This window comes from Triticum aestivum, chromosome 7D, assembly GCF_018294505.1.
Source record: "Triticum aestivum cultivar Chinese Spring chromosome 7D, IWGSC CS RefSeq v2.1, whole genome shotgun sequence".
In the NCBI taxonomy this organism is placed as follows: Eukaryota; Viridiplantae; Streptophyta; class Magnoliopsida; order Poales; family Poaceae; genus Triticum; species Triticum aestivum.
In genome coordinates this window covers 305167155-305184601 of record NC_057814.1, presented here as the reverse complement: position 1 = coordinate 305184601, position 17447 = coordinate 305167155, and the positions used below count along the sequence as shown (strand labels likewise).

Genomic DNA, 17447 nt, shown 5'->3' with positions numbered 1-17447 from the left:
GGTTGTCAATGCGCTCTCGCAATCTTGATTGTGCGCCTTGCATTTGTCGTTGTAGATCGAAGATGGACGCTTTGGTGATGTAGTTGTTCACGCCGTCGTTGTCGTGGAAGACCGGAGATGAAATGCATATCCTATCCATCACAAGACTCGAGCAAATATGAGTGGAAGAAAGGAGAAGAACTATACCAAATGTACCTTGACCGATGTTGAGAATGAATCAATGATCACTTAATGATGTAACAAGAAAATAGCACAATTGGTACCGATCTCATCAATTTCTCACACCTACACAAATAAGGCTTATGGTGGAGTTCGCTGAGGATAGTGGCACAAAAATTTAATGCAATATATTAGCAAGAGTCAATAAAGTTGAAAGAGATTCACAAATTCGCAAGTGTAACAAGTAGACCAATAGCAATATGTGGCACACGAAAACACACACACGGATAGATAAATGGGGTCGTGCAACCAAGGAATGAGCACAAAATGTGGAATCCACGGAAAACGCTCATGTTGCACAACTCAAGAGAGACGCTAGCACGATTGCTCTATAGGCGGATACGACACTTGTGCACAACCTATAAGATGCAAAATGTATCAACTTTCTATCCCAAGTATGCTATGTATGTATAGTTCCCGGTGTTTCTCAAGATGATCCAAGATGATCGGATATGACAATCTTATATGCAATGTGGTATGATGCTATGGCACTTGCTTACAAGCTTCTTTGCTCTCTCTTTTTGCTTAAAAGCTTTTTATTTTTATTTTTTTTTTTGTCAGGCCACTTTTGCACAATGCACAAACCAAGATAGCAATTGTGTATATGCGGGAACAAACTTGTGACACAAGAGATGATATGATGATACCAAGATGATATGGTATGTACGGAATGGAGGGTGTAGATCACTAATGTGCACAAGTAACGTTGTCGGCAATACTCAAATGGCTAGTCTCGATAGGCAAGTGACGCAAAAAGGGCTAGGGGTTATCAATGCAATTGCAAGGGGAATGTACAATGGTGTCGTCGAGGTTACCGTCCTTGGTGATGATGGGAGGCGGTGTTGCCGAAGTCGACCCGTTCCTAGTTAGCCGAAACACCTTAGGAAACGGAAAAAGTGCAAACTCAAAATCTCCAAAGGCAAATGTCAAATGGTGGTAGCAGAAAGCGGTGGTGGTGTTGCACTAGGCAATGCGGAAGTGGAATGATGGGTTATGCGAGTCAATGTTGAAATGACTGTCCCTAAGTAGCTGAAACACCTTAGGAGACACAAGCCACAACTCAAACAAGCTCAAACAAATTCGGGTTAAGTTGGGGTGGCGGAAGTGTATGGTGGGCAAGCCTATGCGGAAGTGGTGGTGGTGGTTGATGAAGAAGCAACCGTCCCTAAGTAGCCGAAACACCTTAGGAGACACGAATCACTATCAAACAACCACTAATGCTATATGGATCAATATGGGTTAGGTTGCGGAAGTCGGTGGTGGTGTAGCGGATGATGTGGTGGAAGCCCTAGGCAAAGATGCCAAAGTTCCAAATATTTGATGGAGTCAAATGATGTTGGAAGTATTTTTGTGGGTGGGGGATGTCAATAGATTCAGAACGAGCTAAAGAACGTCAAAATCGGAGTTCGGATGAATTAGTTATGGCCGAAACAAGAATCAGCCGAAGTTGATATCTACAGGTAGCGGACGTCCGGAAATGGACGGATGTCCGGTAATCGGGCGTCCGGTCGGGTCGGAAATCCGCTAATTTCAGCTCGGGTTAGGGGTTCCGGTCGTCCGGTAAGGTCGGGCGTCCAGTGGTTCCTAGGGCTCCGGACGTCCGGTAAAGTGACGGTCGTCCGGTGTGTCGGGGTCAACGCGAGATGCGAGATTTGGGACACGATTTTGGGCGGAAATTGGGGATTTTGGGGTCACAATTGAGGAGATTTCATGGATGGAAAGTGGGGAAACTTGGGGAGATGCTAGATCCACTTGAAACCAAGCAAATCCATGGATCAAAATCAACAAAACTTCATCACACCAACAAATCACAAAAAAAATTGGGGCTATTTTTGGTGGGGATTTTCGAAAATTGGGAAGAACACAACAAAATCAAGATAGAAAAAGAGGGGTAGGGGCTCCAAGTACGTGATCAACGTGGCTCATGGTACCAAGATGATGTAGGGTAGAACCCTAGATGCCCGATCTTTCACGATTGGAGGGGATCCTATGAAGAACACGAGGGGAAACACGAGGGAAATCACGAGGGGAAACGAGAGGAAACACTCAAATAGACAAGAAACGATCACACGTGTGCTAGATTCTCGAAACACAAAGAGATACACGATCCACAACCAACAAGGGACGATACATAGGGTAACCGGTTCTTCTTCGTGAGGAGGTCTTGATGGGGGCCACCCGTGAGGGGGTCTTGAATCCAAGGTGGATCTTCTCCGTAGAGGCGTGCGGTCTCTCTTGTGGAGTAGATCCGTATGGATGAGCAAAGCTCTATCTCTAAATGAGTTAAACCATTGCTAACCCTAACTAGGAGGAGGTGGAGGAGTATATATAGTCTAGGGCCACGAAGGGGTAAGTGGGAGAGAGTTACAAGGCCCAAGGCCCGCGGCTGCGCACAGGCATGCATCGGACGTCCGGTGGATGTCGGACGTCCGGAGGCTCATGAAGGACCGGTCGTCCGGAAGTCTTCGGACTTCCGCTAATTACGTTCTGTGAAGGTGGCAACGGACGTCCGGTCGGCGTCGGTCGTCCGGGCGCTGAAGGGTGTCGGACGTCCGGCGTCTAGCGATCGTCCGGTCGTTGTAGAGTTGGGGCTGGGCCTTCTGGCTGGTGCGGCTTCCAGGCATCGGACGTCCGGTCCAGACCGGTCGTCCGGTGGCTGTAGATTTCTGGTAGCTTCTCCGTTTGGTCCTTGTACTTGCTGTCCTCGCCGTCTTGTCCATGGTCTTCCTCTTTGTTTCTGGTCATGCATAGCACATATATTTGAGCCATGTCTCACATGTGGAAAGTGATGGTTCGGAGAGGAGCGAGTTCACCTTGTGTCCAATGGTGTATGTTCGAGGTCTCGTCATATGTTCTCTTGGGGCTTGGAGAGTAGTCGGAGTGTACATGGGGATGAACGTGGGATGCTCCGCATCAGATCACGTCTGCAACTTCCTAGCTCAGCGATCAGAAGACCATACAGCATTGCATGCAGCCGGTCGCATCCGGTCATGTAGCTTCGTACGTGTAGTATAAGTTAGACTAAGTTGTGTGACTATCGGTCAAAACTACAGTAAAACAACATCAGCCAAACGTATTGGTAGTTTTTCTAAAACTGAGAAAATTGCAGTTTCTTTAAAACCGTAGTATTCATCACCCACGCATTGCAATACCGAAGTTTTGAGATACTATGATATTTTAAATACAGCGCTGCCAAACTAGGCCTCAAGTTTATGCATTGTTGAGGCACATCTTGATTACCAACATTTGCACATACTGATGCATTGTTGGACTCTAGTAACATTGAACTTGTTACTTGCATGTTATTTATGGAAAGATTGTTGGACTCTAGTAACGTTGAACTTGTTACTTGCATGTTATTTGTTACAATTAAACAAATGTTTAATTGGAAGGGAATCTCCCCTTGCTAACTGCCGCCTGTTGGCGACCGGCGCGACCCTTCCTTTGGTCTCGTTAACCGACGCTACTCGCGTCCCTCCGTGCCATCGCGTCCCTTCGGGACCTATATATTGTGTAATTGTATCATCAATAAAGAAGAGAGTTGAATCATTTTGTTTGTCTCTCGTTGTCTCTCGATTTCTTCTAACACGTTATCATGCACTTTGCTTTGCCGAGAGCGAAAAGTCCACAAGGGAAAGAAATTAGGCCGAGGACACCATTCCCAGCACGGACTAGAGAGCAACTCCAGCGATCTTCAACTCCGCCCAACATGTACATCTCGTTGTCATGCAGTACAAGATCGCCAAAGAATCAGGAGCTCTTTCTTCTCTGATTTGCACAAGAAGCCCATGAAGAACAAGGGGTGTCAACATCGTCGATTCAATGACCGATCTGACTGCCGCGAGAAAAAAGGTGTTCTCTTTCCAATTTTATACATGCACACATCAATTGTTCTACCAGGAGAAGAAAAGAGAACAGAGAAAGTGAGAAGGAAGGAGGACTCGCCGCCGGTGAGATGCCAGGCCTCGTCTCCTTTTTCCTTCGCCTCATCCTGATCCGCGAGGATGGACGCGGCCACCATGGCGCTGGGAGGGGCGCGCGTGGAGGTCACCACGCCTCTGGACACGGCCGCCGCGCCGCCGGATGCGCCCACCACGGTGCTCCTCGCGCCTGTGGCCATACGCCGATGGGGTTTGACCTCTGGCTGGTGGCTGGCCCGAGCGCCCCTGCGGTGCACGGGGGCGCAGCCGCGCCGGCTCCGCCCCGGGGGTCTCCGCCTCCACCCCCTCCACCTCCGGTGGCCCGGCTCGCGTCGTGGCCGGCAGCGCCAGGTCGTCGCACCTGGCCGCGCCAGCCCGTCCGCTCCGCCCAGCCGCCGCGCCGGCACGCACCGCGCCACACCCACCCGAGCCCGCACCACCGCTCGTGACATGGCCTCGCCGCCTGCGCTGGGTGGGAGTGGGGAGCGGGGTGGTGGGGAGGTCTCCAACCTTATCCAGTAACCGCTCCATCCCCTCCCTCCACTTATACGGTGGTGGCTGGACTGGGCCGGCCAAAGGCCGTGGCGGCCTAGGCCCAGGTGCTCGGCTGTGGACCGACCCGAGCAGGATTTTTTTCTTTTGTTTCTCTCACTTTTATCAATATTAATACTATTTATTAGTATTCGCATGTTTTAGCCTGTTAATTACAGTATCTGTCTTAAATTCTGATTTCTGTAGAGTACCTTGTATTCCAGAATGTGATGTAATATTTTTCCATGTTAAACACATGTCGAGATTAGTTACATCTATTATTTTCAATTGATACTTTTTATCTCTTGCAAAGATAATTTAGTACCTCTAGAGTACTGATTTGCGATTGAGAATTTTCTTCTCTCGCAAAACAATCTAATTGCGAGTGAGATAATTTTCTCTCGCAAAATATTAATTCACTTTGCTGAATTATCTTGCAACTTGATACAACATCATCTCATTTAATTTAAGGTCTATACAATTCAAGTTCTCACTTGAACATCAAGTTTACAACATCATTACTATTCATTACAATAGTAGTGTATTTTCGTTGAGTACGATGTATTCCGGAATGTATGTATCTCCATGTTCACTACATGTCGAGATTAATACGTCTATTTGACATTGAGATTTTCAATTTCTTGCAAATACATATGCAAAATTCAAGGTGTCATCCTTAGCAATTTTAGATTCACACTAATGATTTCGAGCCACCTTCTTGAAATGTATTAATTTTACAACATTAAGATGTATTTATATTATGCAATCTGTAATATAAATAAATTACCGGTTTTTTACCGGGGATGATATGTTCTATGTGTTTACCACATTGACATTCTTCATGAACATGTCACAGCGGTCGAGATTGATTTCTCCCGCACAACAAACTTGTAAAAAAATTACAATAACACCTCCCTCATTATATTAGGAAAACACAAGGTAATGAGTTGGATCTACTGCCCATGTGCAGACTATCTCTATTACTGTGAGATCTGTATGATCTTCAGTATGTTATGTTCCCACAATTGAGGTTGAGCATTTTTAAGTTATACACTTGGGTCAAATTTTTGCATTCTTATTACAGAACTGTGATGGTTTTTAATTTACTTCTTGTAAATTAATTATCTCTAGCTTGCCCCTATAAGTAATCGATGGCTAACAATTTGACGTACTTGCCCTCATCAAGATCAGTCTTGCATCCCATGGGATAGCGCGTGCAATCCAAGCCACGCCACCGGGACGCAAAGGACCTCAAGGGTAATGGTTTTAAACTCACATCAAACCCTAAACCTAACACCATCAAGCTATCACGAGACCCTATGAGAATGGAGAGCATTATTGTTGAATATGCATCAACCGACATGTTTGGAGACTATACATTTAGTCCCTTAGTCTCCTTAGTGATCTATTTATTTATGTCCATTTATGATGTTCTAATAAGAACATGATTATTGTTGTCATCATATATTGTATATCACAATATATTGTATCAGCACTTTCATACAAATTCATTTGTATGTATTCTATATATCCGACAGTGATTTTTTTGAGAATCTTCATGTCTATATATAGATTTCTACGGGAGTCAATCCGATGAAAAATGATATGTGCCTTGTGGACATATGCACCACAAACTCTATACTCGGGGAAGTCCAATGTTTCCACTCTCATTGAGAGAAAGGAGATATTTTAAAATTGCTAGACGCGATGAGGTATTTGTTGGCTCAACTCGAGTCATATTTACTATCCCTGTGGGTACTTGAATAACGTCGGGATGCTTCATTGCTTCCCAAGTTTAACTCGTACCCTACTAAGCTATAGAGATATTCGTCAAAATGGTTTCCATAGCGAAACTTATGCTGACAAGAAAGAGAAATACATTCTTTTACCATATGCAACGGATATGGCAAGCACATTCTCTATGTATCATCTGGATTGTACTACACACACTACAAAACCCGTAGCACATGTTGCACCCAAGACAGTTTTCCAAAATGTCTTGTACATGATAAACTTGGCATACTCGCCTTGGTCATCGAGACATTGGGTTGAAACCGAAACTATCAGCAATTCCAATAGTTTATGATTATTATGATGCTAAATTCTAACAACATTTGGATTTTATGTGCACTACAAGTGACACAGGAAAGCTAATTTTAAGGCTCGCACACCTTAAAGTCTACGCTGAACCACTCAGACTCCTTGAATGCATCAAGTTGAGGTAAGTGGCTCTTCCCATCCATTGACTAGACTATTCAGGTATTTCATGGTTCTAAAAGACAGGTCTACATGATGGTCTTAAGTGTGTGCTTTATTCATATGAAACCATTGGCTCATTATCCTGACATCGATTTCAAGCAAATCAAATGAATAACATTGCAGAATTCTCCTTGGGTGCCTTCTCTATGGCCCTTGGATTGAAGTTTAGCAATTTTTCCTAATGTCTAGACTCAAAATGGTTTGGTAGAATCCTTTATCCAAAGAGTTAAGCTCATTGCATTAACTTTACTTTGGAATTGTAACTTACCAACTTTACGTTGGAGTCATGCAGTTTTACACGCTCATGACCAAACTGCATACTATTATTCCTCTCTATCTTTGATACGTGGAAATCTACCAAGTATTTCCCATCTGCGGTAATTCGGTTGCATACCGATATCACCACCCGGCATACATTATTGGCCCCTCAACATATAGTTGGGATCTATGTGAGGAATAATTGTATTACCATCAATATCTCAAGCCCCTCACATGAGGAGTTATTGAAGGCCAGTATGCTAATTCAGTGAGGAACATTTCCAGGCATTAGGGGGAGATTTCAAGTACCATAAAGAATGCCAGGAAATTAGTGGAATGTTCAACACATTTCTGCCTCAAATCCACGTACTCAAAGATCTGAACCATGCGTTCAGAAGATTTGCAACGCATCGCAAATAACCTGCCAGATTCATTTACTGACTATAAAGGTGTCACGCAATCCTACAATCCTACAAAATATGTCGGAAAGAGTGGAGGTACCAACTAAAACCACTCAAATCCCCGTTCAAAGCAACAGGGGGAGAAGTACGACAATAGTACATCAGGATTCAGCTTCTTGCAAGCAAGGATATCAAGGCCTATGAATCAGTAAATGCAAGTCAACTTTACGTTGACAGACACCTAATGGGTAGTATACACCCAGTGGACGGGAAACCTCCACCAACCCAGGTCATAGTGCACACAATGACCGGGACATCGGAATACCCGACTCAATCGCATTGGGAAATCGCGAGCAGCCACTATGGGTAACGATATTTCCATCAACTATATATTGATATATAGATTCTGGAGAAACATATAACCGGAAGTCTATAATTGTCGACATACATTTCTCAACTAGATTGAAAAAACCTTTCAAGTGATTCAGATCCAAAGACCATGGCCATGGCAAAGTGTGAACAACACTCGGACTGAACTCAAGCAAAGGGTATAATCTAGGTAGAAATGATCTTGCACAATAATGGGAAGGTATTCATAAGCAATACCTACACCAGTTTTCTTCTGGAAATAGAATTGAGAACAACAAGGTGGTGAAACATAGAGCAAGTATTGTAGCATAAGGGTTCACGCAGATACCCAACTATTCTCCAGAGATGGGATCTCTTTCCGATAACTTATATTATTGGCAGTACAAAGTCATCTATCTCTGCAGTTGATAGATGTAGTGATCACATATCCATGTGGATCACTAGATTCAGACATATATGATTGATTCCCGATGGAATCGCACTTCTGAATCGAAATGCAAAATGCAACATACATTGTGTAAAAATCAGTAAGTCACCATACGACTTATTGTTGTCGGTACATATGGTACAACTGATGTAGTGAGATCCTTATACACAAGGATTACTCCTACAATGATGATTATCCATGTTTGTGTATCTGCAATGACGACACGTGTAATCATCTAAATGACAGAGTTTAAAATGAAGGATTTGGGTAAACCAAAATACTGCTCGTTACTACAAATTGAGCACCTTCATTCATATATTATGGTATACTATGTTGTCTATATCCATAATATATTGAAGAAATTCATTGTGGACAAATCTTATCCATCCATAACTCTCATGGTAGTTCATTCTCTAGACGTAGAGAAAGATCTATTTAGACCAAGAGATGATGGAAATGAGATATTGGGACTCAACATTCCATAATGCCATTGGATCCACCAAACACAATTGGTTGGTACTCAAGAATATCTTTCGATATCTTCAAGGCATCAAATATCTTGTCCTGATTTTTCAGTTTCACAGAAATGTGAACACCGATATCATTGGATATATCGATTGGATCCCCACTATCTCAGATCATAGACAAGCTTAGTGTTCCTACTAGGTGTGGTAGCCCTCTCATGAAGAGTCTTCGAAACAGACCTCATGGCTACATCCACCAACCATTATCTCAACGATAATGTTGCTTATATTGCTCGGATGCAAACAGGTTACTAATAAGCAATATCTTTATATTGCATATCTTGCAAGTCAAATCATGCAACTGATTTGTTCACCAAGTCTCTACCAACTTTTACATTCCAGAAACATGTTCATGGAATTGGTATGTGACGGCTCTGAAATTTGCAAGAATCAGGGGAAGTACCTTCCTGAATTGTTCCTGTTCAAAGCATCATATTATACTCTTCCCTTCATGAGTTTACTTTACAGGTTCTCATAAAGGTTTTTAATGAGGTAATATCAACATGAGATCATATGTCATACTTTCTATTTTTTTCCCACCGGGGTTTTTAGGAAAGTATATACGACATATTTTATTGTCCTCTTAATTCTATGGGTTTTCTCATATTGAGTTGGAAGAGGCAATAATCATTTATGTTGCGCCATTTTTCTTCTTATTTTTCCCACTGGGTTTGCAGGAGTTTTTGGCAACATAACAAACACTATGTTCCTCACATTTTTCCCACTGGGTTTTTGGAGGAACTTATATATAGATGATGATACCACTTGGACAAGCAGAGATTAGGGGGAGTGTTACAATTAAACAAATGTTTAATTGGAAGGGAATCTCCCCTTGCTAACTGCCGCCTGTTGGCGACCGGCGCGACCCTTTCTTTGGTCTCGCTAACCGACGCTATTCGTGTCCCTTCAAGGCCTATATATTGTGTAATTGTATCATCGATAAAGAAGAGAGTTGAATCATTTTGTTTGTGCCATCGCGTCCCTTCGGGACCTATATATTGTGTAATTGTATCATCAATAAAGAAGAGTTGAATCATTTTGTTTGTCTCTCGTTGCCTCTCGATTTCTTCTAACATTATTTATGGGCAAACTGTGCTACTGGACACAGGGAAAAAACCGAAGAGGACGTTTGATGGACAGGGTTCCATGTCCGCGGACGGACGGTGAATCTGTTTTGCGGGTTGGAGATGTCCAACAGTACACTCGACTAACCAAACAGTCTACGTTTTTGGTAGATGCCGTTTACATTCCTAGTGTCAGAGATGCATGTGCGTTCCACAGACAGCAATCATTGGAAAATAGCAAAGTCATTAATGAGGGTGAAATACAGAAGGATACCAGCAACAGCGTGCTATGGTATTTTCATTCGGACGGAAAACCAAGTCATGACAAGAACAAATGACACACGACACCCGATATGGTACTTCAAAATGAAGTTCTATACAACCAAAAGGTGGATCTTCATTATGCCCATTATATGTACCTCCAAGACGAAATAGAGGCATAAATCACACCATGTTGAAGCATGAAAGAATTTTTACAATAAGGCTTAGGTTAGATCATCCTCATCGTCCTCTTGCTTCTTCAGCTCATTCTTTGCCCTCAGCAGCAGTGTCGTTTTCCAAGGATCCTGAACAACAAATGCAGTCACTCCAAATATACACGACTACACACCTTACCATGATATAAGTTGTAGTTTCAGTCAATGAATGGCATATGAGTTGTTTATTTTTACATGGTTACAGAGAACAAACTTGCAGCATGCCTTTGCCATATAAATGACACACCAATGGGTAAGACGAAAAACCAGAGTACACTACAACATACCAGGCGTGTCATGCCGTCAAATTCCTTGATGGCATCAGTAAATTTGGCAACATCTCCGTCGTCCATTGATGCAGCAAGATCCTACAATAAAAACCCAAAATCCTAGATAACTATCACTATCCTTCATGATAACCAATGGATACAATTTTTATTATTAAAGCCAGGAAATGAAATGATCAAAAGGGACAAGTGTTGCAACGGGAAGGCAAATAAATGTTGTATCATACAGCTAAAAGTTTGTATTCACGAGTTCCTGAGAAAGTCGGATCGATTTCCTGCAAATGGTAAGACAACTTTAGAAATAAAGCAATGGCAGAAAATAACTGGTTGAGATTTCAACAGAGCAATATACACCTGGTATCTCTCCAATGAATTTTGTATAGCAACAGCATCAGCTCTACATAGTTGGCAGATCCCTGCATTAAGGAGGATGCCTCTGACACTATACTTCAGCAGATTGTTGTTAATTGATTGACGAGCAATTTCTTCAAAAATCTCAGTTGCCTTTGGGTACCTAAAACATAGAAATTGGCATGAGATAGCATTGAATGTTGTAGTGACACAGTACGAGTTAAATACATACTCACTCGGGTCTCTATAGAAGCTGTCGTTTGAAAAAAAAACACTAGTAATATATTTACAATCTACAAATATTTGTTGGATACTTTAGTCCCAAACAAGCTGAGTTAGGCTAGAGCTGAAACCCATAAGATCTCAAAACCAACTCATGGTTCTGGCACGTGGATAGCTAACTTCCACACGCATATATATATATCAACGTGCCACCCCAATTTATCTCCGTTAAATGCATGCCTCGTGATCTGTGCGACCACTATGCTATCGTATTTTCTCTATCGGGATTCAATTAATGAAGCATGCTATCGTATTTTCTCTATCGGGATTCAATTAATGAAGCATGCTAATGATCACACTAATATATTCAAGCAGAGCATGTCAGACTATGGGTATCAAAATCTCAAAATCATTAATACTTAAACCATCTAATTTAACTCAACACAGATGTACAGAAGTGATATAACTTCATAAGTTTCTATACTAATACAAAAAAGTTGGTTCATGAGTAAGACTTAGATTCCCTAAAAAAATTCCCCATGAACTCAAATAAGATCACCCCAAAATGGATCGATGCGTATACACATAATCAACATTGCATTTTGTTACTACTCAGTGAATGAACTCATCTTGGTGCAATTAGACAAATGAAAAATTAATCAATGGCAAACCTAAAGGATGCTACACGGATCTCAGAACATGATCAAACGGAAGCTGGAGTGGTGGTATAGCCCCCAGGTGGCAAAGACATATAGTAATGCTATTCATCACCCAGGGTGCAGAATAAGTCATTTTGCACCCGAGGTTTTCTTATGCCGTTTCATTAAGAATTTAAGTTTGGTATACAAATAGCTATGTTCATATCCATTCACTACGGAAAAAATTGGCATAAGAAAAATAAGATAAGTCACAAAACCACAAAATGTAAATTTTAATGCATGTTTTATGCTATGTTTCTTCGTTTGTAATTTTTAAGTTGCATCAAATATTTTTATAAAGATATACATTTTCTTATATTCTCCTTTGACTTCCGGTGTAAGAACAAATTTGCGGGACGTAAAAAATATATATAGGCACCCCAGAGTATCATAACAGAAGTAAACAAATGAGGATACGAGATAGACTAATGCCCACAACCTAGAAGGCTAGAACAAAAAAGATATGCTCATGAAGCATAAATTTGAGAAGGATGCTAATTCAAGAAGCATAAATTTCTGGGCAGATCTGCAAGACTATTGCAGAAGCTCATGACCTTGAACTCTGAAACCAATTGTTCCAGGTTCTGATTTGTATCGAGCTAACAGCACATGAAAGTAGTCTTACTGTTCCAACTGCGCAGCAATTTCTGCAACTTTCTGCTTAATGGTGTTTGATTGAGATGTCTGTCCTTCACTGTCGAAAAGATCAGCGGCCCTTTCTAGGTAATCTGAAGCCTTCTCCAAATCTTGTTCTTGCTGATAAATCTCACCAATGTCCTGAAAATGCACAAAAATGAGATCTCTCTCCTGTTGAAATAAGTCTTCATGCAATGATAAAGATTGAATTGAAAGGAAAGATTTACCTTGCAGTATCTTGCAGCCATGCTCAATCTACCAATTTCCAGAAAAAGATTAACAGCCTGGTCTAGCGCTTGCGCAGCTTCTGCATAAAATGGAAACATTTGTAGGAGCTAAATGAGAAAGATGGAATAAGAATAAAAGAAATTACAGGGAACATTAAACAGCACACATAATGAATGATATATGCAACAAAAATGAAATTTATATTTCCCTAGTTTCAAATGTTTTCAAGATTCCAATCTTAGAGATGCAATACTTTGGCTCGGTTTGGTATACCAGTGGCTTTGGTTAGTTGGAAGCTCCTTAGGATGGTCGTACCTTTTCATGAGGTGTAAAACTTTTTTCTACTAAAACTAGTAAGATTTCCCTAACTCCAAATTACACAGTTCAGCACACCGATGATATGTTATGTTCAATACTACAAAGCTCTCAAAGACTGTACTCCTTCTAACAAACATTTGCTTTGATGAATTATAAATTCATTGGGAGAAGTTCAAAATATCATATATCAGACGCATATCAGTCAGGCCACCCAAAAAAGGATGTGACTAGGATATCGGTCGATACTACTGGTATATCGGTCTATACACAGTATCAGCAGCCAGCTGATACCACGATATCGTCAAATACAATTAGGACAATGACTGGGACTGGATAAACAGCTAAGTTTGCATAAAATCACTAAGTACTTTATCTCCTTAGCAGTTGGCATGATTCATTCCCTTGTTTATTTTTGTAGTTAATCAAGTTGACTGAGGTTAGATAGAACTTCCTTTCAATGGTTTTGAGAATGGTGGTAACTGGTAGAAGTATAAATAACTGGTCCAAAGCTGATCCAGTTTAATGGAAGAGAGTTGTTATTAAATCAGAAGAAGTGCAGCAAAATTGGATCACGCTGGTTCTGATGACATGAGGTAAGGAAAAAAAGTACAGAATCGAAGAATGTTTAAAGGCGGAGGATATGTATCATGCGGTAAATTGTAGAAAGAAATACCCTGAGGTGAGAATTTTTTGTAGCAGTTTGCAGCTTCCACATAAGCTGAGGCAGCTTCATGCTTACTATCACCCTGTCAAGCATGGCAATAAGCAACATAAGCATCTCACTGAAATTGCACCATTGATCAAGATGACAAAACTGATAACTCAGATAACCAAACCAACCTTCAGATGGCAATTAGCAATCTTGATATACACAGATGCAGCTCGGTTCCCTGCAAACCAAGTTGGTAGCAACATCGATAGAATAAAGGGATGAGTGCTTAGACACTAAGCCATTAAACAAACTCGGAGGCAGTAGTCATACTCCAATGCATAGCATAGTTACTCAATTAGTGATTCGCTGGGTTCATGGTTTGCAAGTTACTACCTCATACGAATCTGGTTCGCTAGGGGGTATACATCTCTGTTTCGCGAATCAGAGCTAAGGTTCGCAAACCCACTATATTTGATTCGACATTCGCCACCAGTATGTATATCGATACATAAATACTCTTTTTTAGTGGAGTATAATACTCAGGAAATAGCAGAGAATATTCTAGCCCACCAACAACCCTAGGGCCTAATCGTGACTCTCATCCAGCTGCCTCACATCCTGCTTACTCCAGCCGCTGCTACTCAACATATGTAGAGTTGCAACTTACCACCGCATCCATGCTTGACTGCAACCTACCACCGCATCCATGCTTGACTGCAACCTACCACCGCATCCATGCTTGACTGCAACTACCCGTTACCTGTGTCCCCTCGGGTAATTACTCTATTACGAGACAGGGATGGGCCAAATGTATTACCCAGCGGATGGGACATGGACGGGGATGGGACAGTGTTACCCGCCTTACCCGTCTAAATCTGACTAGTGGGCACCTTAAACCCTAGCTCCTGCCCATCTAACTGGAAATTTCCAGCTGCCCGAGCAGGCATGCCCAATAAACACCTGAACCCCTAGCAACCGAGCCCAAAGGCCCCCAAAAAACCTAACCTAGCCTAGTCCAAAGTCTAAATTGATATTGTGTAGTGTGCTGCTAGTGCTGGTGCAGGTTTACCCGCGGGGACGGGCTTGGGTTGCCCCTCAGCTCCTCCCAGCAAATCGCCTATTCTTTTCTCCCTGAAGGCGCCTGCAGCTGGGTGACCACAGCGAAGCACGGCAGTACATTGGGCCAAGCAAAGGGCTGAGCTTCAGAGATACACTTGGAAACTGTTTAGTTGGCATCTGGGATTCAACTTTTCTGATTGACAAATCATGGTATGAATCGACACTTGAAGAGCAAATCAGATGCAAACCGGAGGGGTCTCAAACCCCGATCTGGATTCGAAACCCATTCCCCTGAATCCGGTAACTAAGCCCCAATGCTTTCCAGTGACACAACTTAAAGTTGAAGCCAACCATTCCTATATAGACACAAGACAACAGAACTTGCAACCCTAGTCGGAATCTCTACTATTTAAGTGAAGTTTGTACGTCGTTTGTTTTGTCCCCTGCAGTCATTAATGCGGAAACAATCTGGAAACTGAACGCCGAATCAATTTTGAAAACAAGCCATTAATGCAATTTATTAGCTAGACAGTTAATTAGATGTACAGTGAATTAGGTCCGTTTAAGATGTTCTGAATCTAGTTGGAAACCGAGCCATTAATTAATTAGCCAGACAGTTAATTAGGTCTGCTTAAATAGGGATTTTTTCCAGCAGTCTAATACTCCCTCTGATCCATAATAAATCTTGCAGTTTTAAACTAAGGTCCCTTCGACCCATAATAAATGTCGCAGTTTTAAACTAAGGTTGCGACACTTATTATGGATCGGAGGGAGTAATAAAAAGGGGAGCTGCTTCATGGCTCGCCGGCCCTATAATCCCGAATGGAGGGAATAACTTCACCCATTGTTGTTTTTCTCACGTACCGAAGTATGTCAACCGATTTGTCTACGCACTCCCTCCGTCCCATAATGTAAGACGCAGTGTCAGAAAACTTCTTACATTATGGGACGGAGGGAGTACAACGGAATTAGGCTTTCCATCTAAATAATCAATAGATCAGGCAGTAGCAAGTGTTTCTACGCTAGGGCTTCTACGCCACCACCACATCTCCCTCTACTACTTTATGGTCAGCTCCGACGGCTATGCATTAATTGCTCATCAACCACGGACACAGGTGCCTCATCGACCACGGAAACAAAGGTGGCTCCCCCACGATGACACTGTCTGGCGCCCCGGCTGACTGCACAGGCGGCCGTGCTAGGTCGCGCAACAACGCATATTACCCATCAATCAGCAGGCGGCATGACACACTAGCGTCCCCATCCGCTGTTGGCGTGTGACAGAGCATAAGGAGACCTGGGTGGTTGGTTCGAGCGACAACCCCAGGATCGGATCTAAAACCCAACCTCACCTCTCATCTCGCCACCCTTCTACGGGCAGGAGCTGGCAGTCACCAACATCGTCACAGCCACCATGGCCAAGGACAATCTTTCACACGCAACCACTCTTCAATATTGTTTCATCCCGCAGCAACGCACGGTATTTAGCTAGTAAAGGTAGACAACTAAGAACCTGATCTGAACTAGAAAGAGAGCGCCAACATATGTATATACATGTGGGATAAGTCCACCAGATCCCGCTCATGGAACCTTATAAAAAGAGTTGGAAATCAAACCAAACCGCACCGCACAATCAATTCAGTAGCCTCCTCAAGCGAAATTATCAAACAGCTCCCTCCCCTCAAACTCGAGATAGGCACAAGAGAATTGGGCGTCGATAATCTAAACACGGTTCACTGACTAACAATAACACCAGATTACGCGGCACAATAATAGATCCACAGCCCAAAAATCTCATTTTAACCCCAGCGGGTCGCCGGCCAGGATCCTGCCCAGATCGACCGGCAGATCTTGCCCGTGTAGAGGGAAGAGAGCGTACGAAATTGGGGGCAAAAGAATCCGCAGATCGGGGACGGCGCGGTAGGAATGGAAAAGAACGGAGGCGTCGTGAACTCACAGTTCTTCGAAAGCTTGAAAAAGTTGGCGGCCTTATCGTATAGGTCGGCGGCGTCCTCGTACTTGGAGCCGAAGAGCCCCCAGCCGGAGAGCTTCTTATCCGCCTTCCTCTCCGTGTCGTCACCGCGCGCCTCGTGGTCCCCCATCGCTGCCGACGGGCCGCTGCTCCGATCGCTTGTGCCGGCGGCGAAGCGACCAAGATTTGTTGCGGGGGAGGAGCAGAAAACGAAGGGAGAGGAGGAAGGGGATCGGAAACGCAGCACGCGACCCCGCAAACAAAAAAAGGAAACGCGGCACGCGGGCCTGTAGTGGGCTGGCCTGGAGCCGCGAGGGGGCGGTTTACTTCGGGGTTTTTTTCATTGTCTCAAAAAAACTTCGGTTTTTTCAAGCGGGTTTTCTAGCTCGGCCATTGAACCTAGTGTGCCCGACGTGTGGCCACCGACGGGGAAGATGCATATCTCTACTACTGCTACGAGAGCAAACATGAATTTTTTTATGAACACACCACGAAGTATACACAAATAAATCACGACCGTCCGATCTATAAAGCTAAATCACATCCAACTGCCCACGTTACATCGGTGAGTTTAAT

General features: G+C 43.0%; 1 protein-coding gene and 1 pseudogene across 1 annotated transcript; both read right to left on the bottom strand.

The window, feature by feature from the left end:
* Positions 1 to 3909: 3909 nt before the first annotated feature.
* On the bottom strand, positions 3910 to 4928 carry LOC123171078 (translation initiation factor IF-2-like; annotated as a pseudogene).
* Positions 4929 to 10199: 5271 nt separating this feature from the next.
* On the bottom strand, positions 10200 to 17147 carry LOC123168734 (alpha-soluble NSF attachment protein). Its single transcript, XM_044586605.1, has 9 exons — positions 16857 to 17147; positions 14029 to 14078; positions 13862 to 13934; positions 12870 to 12949; positions 12632 to 12783; positions 11090 to 11249; positions 10963 to 11010; positions 10736 to 10816; positions 10200 to 10538 (listed from the first exon to the last, which is right to left on the bottom strand). The coding sequence occupies exons 1-9, from the start codon at positions 16999 to 17001 to the stop codon at positions 10458 to 10460; spliced, it is 870 nt and encodes a 289-aa protein (XP_044442540.1). The 5' UTR covers positions 17002 to 17147; the 3' UTR covers positions 10200 to 10457.
* Positions 17148 to 17447: the final 300 nt, after the last annotated feature.